The sequence below is a fragment of the Pelophylax lessonae genome (genome assembly GCF_965119305.1).
Source record: "Pelophylax lessonae genome assembly, chromosome: 1".
Lineage (NCBI taxonomy): Eukaryota > Metazoa > Chordata > Amphibia > Anura > Ranidae > Pelophylax > Pelophylax lessonae.
This window is the reverse complement of record NC_138768.1, coordinates 423370316-423377320: the sequence shown is the minus strand read 5'-3', so window position 1 is coordinate 423377320 and position 7005 is coordinate 423370316. Positions and strand designations below refer to the sequence as shown.

Sequence of the window (7005 nt, the reverse complement as noted above, 5' to 3'; positions counted from 1 at the left end):
ATATAGGTGTGAAAGGAGCAGAAAAAACGACTTGCGCTAATGAAATAATTAACACCAATATAGTTACGCTCCTATCACTCCTATATATGTCTAGGTGTGTATATACATATAAGTATGTGTGTATATATACCACTATACACAAGTTCAGATGTTTTTCCTGCCTCCAAAGAACCCAAAAAATGCCCAAAAAAATGCTTGCTACTAAACCGGCAAGGTGTAAAAAGCGAGAAGCCACTAACCTGTTCTATAAATGACAAAATACAAACAATCTTTTTTTTATGGTTCTGGACATGCTACAGAGCTGAAACTTCACAGGTACACTTTTAGACCCCCCCAGATACTAAATCCAAAGAATGTTTTTTTTTTTTTTTTTTTTTTTTTTTTTTTTTCAATAATTGGCTCTCTATCAAAAATGACAATTTTTAAGAACTTTTTTATTTGTGAGTAATAGTCCCTGGGGTATGACCCAGAACCATAGGCACTTTTTAGGGGTATTTATTGGGTTTTAGGGCTTCAAAATTGTGTTTTTTGATTACCGAAGTTCAGGTCCCATTGATTTCAATGGGGTTCTGAAATCCGGGCCGAACTTTCGGGAAGTTCGGATGTTCTGGCCGGACCGAACTTTTGAAAAGTTCGATCATCCCTAGTCCTGACGCCCTGTATAGGACAAAGGCGTTCAGCATAGCCAATTGGTAAAGGTAAACAGACACTTTTTTGTACCAGCGTCTGGCTTCACGGGCAACTAAATACGGCGCCAAAAGCTGGTCGTTAAGGTCCACCCCTCCCATATTAAGGTTATATTCGTGGACACAGAGGGGTTTCTCCATAACGCCAGTTGCCGTAGGGATTTGGACTGTCGTGTCTGCGTGAAGGGAGGACAGAACATAAACATCCCATGTATCCTTCCACTTCACCGCAAGCAATTTGTCAGTTTTCAAGCAGGCTCTCGCCCCCCGACTAAGACGGGAATTTACAAGCCGTTGGGGGAAGCCCAGGCGATTAGGTCGCACGGTGCCACATGCGCCAATTTGTAAATCGAGAAGGTGACTAAATAGTGGCACTCTTGTGTAAAAGTTGTCCACGTACAAATGGTACCCCTTTCCGGATAAGGGTGACACCAAGTCCCAAACAATCTTACCGCTGCTCCCTATGTAGTCTGGGCAGTTCGGGGGCTCAACACAGCTATCTTTTCCCTCAAAGACCCGGAAACTAACTGTATAACCTGTGGCCCTGTCACACAATTTATACAGCTTGACCCCGTACTTGGCACGCTTGCTGGGAAGGTACTGTTTCATAGCAAGGTGGCCAGTAAATTTAATCAGGGACTCGTCAACGCAGATAACTTGTTCGGGGGTAAACAAGGCTGCAAACCGCTGATTGAAGTGGTCTATGAGGGGCCGAATTTTGTGGAGCCGATCATATTCAGGGTCTCCCCGAGGACGACAGGTTTCATTCTCGCTGAAATGCATAAATCGCAGAATTTGCTCGTATCTCCCCCTGGACATGGAGGCAGAGTACATGCGCATATGGTGAACTGGGCTAGTGGACCAATATAGCCACAATTCACTCTGTTTAGTTATGCCCATGTGGAGGGAAAGGCCCAGAAAGATTTTAAAATCGGAAACCGTTATAGGTTTCCAGCCGAATTGTCTGGCAAGGGGCGAATTTGGGTTGGCGGCGATGAATTGTTGTGCGTATAAATTTGATTGATCCACAATAGATCTGTAAAGATCTTCCGTGAAGAACAGCTCAAAAAAGTTCAGGGGCCTTCCGGTGTGGACGCCATCAGAGCTGAGAGAATGGCTATCAGGTACCCAATGGCTGTAGGCCTTAATAAAGGCCATCCAGTGACCAAGAATGTATCCAAGCCCAGACACTCTCGCAGGAGAGGGCGCCTGACAAAGCACACCAAATTTGTCCGTGACATGATCCGTGAAGTTTGTGGCTTCGCCCCATATGAAAGACGTGCCATGGAGTTGCTCAAAGTGTTAAAGGACAAAAGAGCTCTTAAATTCATCAAAAAAAGGATTGGAACTCACATCCGGGCCAAGAGAAAGAGAGAAGAACTCAGCAATGTGTTGGCTGCCATGAGAAAGGCTGCAGCCAAGAAAGATTAAACTGTAAAGCGAAATCAGTAATTAAACATTTAAAAAAAAAAATCTATCCCTATTTGGGTTGTGTTTCATAATTAAAGACCATTTTGAAAAGTAAAAAAAAAAAAAAAAAAAGTTCAGGGGCGTAAAACCAGCTGTCTCCACGTGGATTCCAGGTTGGGCAGTGAATGGGGGAAGTACTGTCCCTGTAGAATCAGTGGGTTGCCAATTGGGATATGCCAGCGCATCAGGGAGGGCACTATGGGCTCTACGGGCCTGTCTTCGAATACACGGTGGCTGCGGGCCACTACTCGTGCTAGCCACCGCACCAGCCTCAACTGCACTTAGGGGACTCGCCACATCACCAGGTGATACAGCAGTGCTGGTTGTACTAGGTCCAGGGTGTACTAGGCCGCTGGCGCTTGCCAGGTCGCCAGAAAAATGAGCGGCACTAGTACCCACACTCTGCTCCATACGAGCACCCTGTGATTCCTGCATCTCAACAACTCCAGAATGGGGTCGGGTACGCCTGGGTCTAACAGGGACCCATCTGTTGTCTGAGCTATCTGTCAGGGAGCCGCTGCTGTCATCTGGTTCATATACTGACACTAATTCGGTCAGTGTAGCTTCCCCATCGCTATCATCTGACACGGCCAGTATATTATATACCTCTTCACCACTGTACCAATGTTTGGTCATTTTGGTAACTAAATTTACTGGTACAGTGGTGGGACTCACAGGTAATAAAAGCACCTGGTTGTCAAGGAATATTTCAAGCGCTACCAAAAAAACTGCTAATGCTAGCAGGGATCAGGCCTGACTCTGCTAACACAATGGTTTTGTGTGTTGTGTTTTTTTTGTGACTGTAATCTATTGATTACTACACTTGCCTGGTTGAAAGGGTTAAACGCAGGTGCTGGCAGGAATCAGTGCTGATCGTGCAAACACCGCGTTTTGGGAACCCTAAACTATGGGGGCGCTAGTATAGTTCTGATCAGATCAGATATTGATCTGTTCAAACACTATACTAGTAATGGAAGTGTATATGCGTGTGTGTGTGTGGTAATCAAGGGGTTATTTAAAACTATGCGCCGGGGATGGCGGGGACCCTAAACCTCCTTTGGGATAGAAACTAGCTCGCTAGCGCAACCTCAAGTCACAATCACACTAATACAAAATACAGTAAAAACACTATATTACATGTGTATTAGTGTGCAATGTGACAGGGGGGAAGGGGTTAACCGGATGTGATCAGGGGGGGATCAGGGGGTTAAATCTTTATTGGGGGGGGGTGGCGGGTAATTTAAGTGTAAAAGGGGGGGTCGCAAGCGCTACACCTGTTCACAAATCACACTTATACGGGTATATAGAAAATGCTATATACTATATACAGTGTGTGTTGTGACAGGGGGTGTAGGGGTGATCAGGGGGGGGTCAGGGGGATAAATCTTTATTGGGGGGGTGGCGGGGACCCTAAACCTTCTTGAGACAGAAACTTAGTCGCCTGCGCTAATTCTGATCACAATCACACTAATACAAAAATACGAAAACACTGTATATTACGTTTGTATTAGTGTTGTGTACAGAGGGGTAGGGGTTAACTGGAGGTGATCGGGGGGGGGGGTCAGGGGGTTAAATCTTTATTGGGGGGGTTGGCGGGTAATTTAAGTGGAAAAGGGGGGGTCCCAAGCGCTAAACCTGACCACAAATCACACTTATACAGGTATATAGGGAAAATGCTATATGCTGTATACAGTGTGTGTTGTGACAGGGGGTGTAGGGGTTAACTAGGTGGGCGATCGGGGGTTAAATATGCCTATGTAAGTGTATGTGAGTGTGCTTGGTGCAGTACTTACAATTAGATGTGCTCTCCTCTCGAGATGAATCCAAAAAGGATCATGGGAGAGGAGGGCACATCTTTTCTGAGCCTGTGTTTACATTTCACAGGCTCAGAACAGGATCTGATTGGGCAGGACCGATCAACAGGTCCAGGCCAAAAATCATTGGCCTGGACCTGATGACTGATCGGTTCTGAACCCAATCCAGCCATTGGTGTCGGCGGGGATGCGCGGGAGCGTGCACAGGACCGGCGGGAAGTAACGACGTAGTAATACGTCACTCTGCCTGGCCGGGGCTGACCACCGCAGTAAATAGTCGTGCGGCGGTCGGCAAGTGGTTAAGAGTATACGTTCTCAGTATCACTGAATACTTCACCTACCTTAGGCCCTTTCACACATGGGAGTCCATCGGCGTACTCTGTTTTTCTCAGCGGGGGAATCGATCCGCCGATCCCTCACTGAGCAGGCGGATGGCAGCTCTGTCTCTGCGCTGTGTGCGGAGACAGAGCTGTCAGGTCCCCGCTGTTCTCTATGGGGGAATCGGATGAGAAAGGACCGCCTGTCCATTCTCATCCGATCCCATCCAATCTGATGTGCTGGATGGATGGAAAATAGGGTTTCCATACGTCCAGATTTGACGGACCGGATTGGATCAGATGTTAGCGGACATGTCTCCACTGACATCCCATGCCCCATAAAGATGCATGGGGCATCCGTTCAGATCCGCCTGAAAAACTGACAGGCGGATCTAAACGGTCCGCTAGTGTAAAAGGGGCCTTAGAGTACAGTCTTTCTTACAGAAACACACTCTTCCTTTGCAAATTGATATGCCTATCTCCATGCACCATTACCTTCATGCCTCCACATGCAAAATAAGCGGAATTTCCTTGTTTTACAAGTTCCTGAATGGTAATGCTTCTTTCACTAATACCAACACTATGTGTAAGTGGGAGGATGACTTGGGAACTTCCTTTTCGGAAGCAAGCTGGAAAAAAAGGACGTTTAATTATCCTACTCCTCCTTTCACTTTACCAAGCATTGGGAAATGTTTCAAAAGACGGCCCATAGGTAGTATCTTACCCCCTTTAAACTATCCAAATTCTACCCATGTCGGAAAACTGATTGCTGGGGGGACCGTGGAGAAATTGGTTCCCATTATTATACCCTCTGGCTTTGTAAATCTCTCAGATTATTCTGGAATTAAATTTTTACCTTAGTTTCAGAGATCCTAGGAGATCTTATAACCCCTGACCCTGCTCTAGCAGTACTTCAAATTGGCACTGATAAAATACCAGAAAAGGCCAAGGTAGTTCTTCTACACCTCTTTATGGCGGCTAAACTTTCTATTACCAAACGTTGGAATACAGTAGATCACAGTAGATCCCCCTTCTATTGGTGACACTGTCAATATACTCATCCCTTAGTGTGAAATGGAATGCCTCTTATCCATTACGAACCTAACAATTTCAGAATTTCACAAACAATGATCTATTTGGTTGTGCAATCCCAAGTGTACAATTAGGATTTGATGACAACTTTTATGTTGTGATACAGTCCTTATATAGATAACCTCTTCCGTTTGGTAATGTTGACTGGATGTTTTTTTTGTATTGCCCCCCCCCCCCTCATTTTCCTCTTTTTATCCCTTCACACCCACCCCCCCTCCTTTTTTTATCTGGTTAAGAGGTGACTTTGCAGGACTTTTTTTTTTTTTTTTTTGCAGTATTACATATATACATTGTGTTTCTTGATGAACGACAAGTCTGTAACTTCTCTGGCCTCTTTACTGTTGATGATATATTGTATTTGGTATACCTCAATAAAGAAATTATGGGAAAAAAAAAGTATACAATCAACATCAATGAATGCTACTTTACAACATGTTATTTAAACTTGATCCAAACATCATGAGCATAAATTCTATTGTATATTATATTCAGGAAAAGTAGACTTCAATCTTTTGTTCCTCCAACAATTTTAATGTTACAACCACAGGGCATGAACTGAGAAAATTTTAGGCTTAATAGACACCTGTGTTAAGGTATCCAACAATTTATATTCCAATAAAATATAGTTAAGCTTTGAATATGACTTATGAACCAATGAATATTAAGTATAATCTTTACTTCCTGGATGCTTGAATCTCCAAATGTCGATCAATTGATGTCTGTGGAGAATATTCTTCAGCATAATCTGATTTTGTAAAGCTATACCTGACTTTCCTAATAAAGTATCTAGCTGTGTGTCTATTTAACCTTAACAGTAGACTGGGCAGGACCACTGTTGTTCTGGGAGGATGTCATAAGAGGACCTCCCAGGATCGTGGCACGTGCACGCCCTATTGCCGAGCTTTGACGCAATCTGTTACCCGCCATGTCCATCGGACACGTCTGATGAAAAATCACTGTACCGGTCCACTGCTGGTACCATGTGACCACTATGGCCAATCACAGCAGATCACATGACAGTTGTACACAACGAAAGGCTTTTATTACTTTCCTTTCATTGTGTACTATTGTGATGAGCTCTGTGATTAGTCACAGTCTTCAAATGGTACAAACTAGGCTAATCACAGCCCATCTGTACCATGTGATTAGTTGTGACCAATCACAGCTAATCACAATAGTAACCCCGGATTGAGTAGTTTTCATTCAGTAAAAATGGTTGCTCATAGCTTACTGTATAAGCAATAATATGTAAAAACAAAACCTGATCACCTCCAAAGAGTAGTACAGTGTTACTATACTGTGTTAACATATTGCTCTGATCACTGTATGTAGAAAAAAATTATAAAATTGTAATAGAAAGAAAAAAATGTAATAAAAAATTGATATTATTTTTTTTTACATACTGGCACCATTCAATGTCCCTAATCACTGCCACACCAGTGGTATGATGATAATGCAATGCAATGCACTGGTGACGGTATGTTAAAATTGTGTAAATTTCTAAATTTTCCCAAAAATGTGACAAAAAATTACAACTTCAAAAAACTTGCCATGCCTCTTACTAAATACCTTTGGCTGTTCATGGTTTATGGACTCTATAACATTCCTACAGACTAAATAATATAC

The 7005-nt window shown here is 43.6% G+C and overlaps 1 protein-coding gene across 1 annotated transcript; it reads left to right on the top strand.

The window, feature by feature from the left end:
- The first annotated feature begins 1765 nt into the window (after positions 1-1765).
- Positions 1766-2174, top strand: LOC309545087 (large ribosomal subunit protein eL36-like). Its single transcript, XM_082244221.1, has one exon. It carries the CDS (start codon positions 1800-1802, stop codon positions 2115-2117), a length of 318 nt encoding a protein of 105 aa, XP_082100347.1. The 5' UTR covers positions 1766-1799; the 3' UTR covers positions 2118-2174.
- The last annotated feature ends 4831 nt before the right edge of the window (positions 2175-7005 follow it).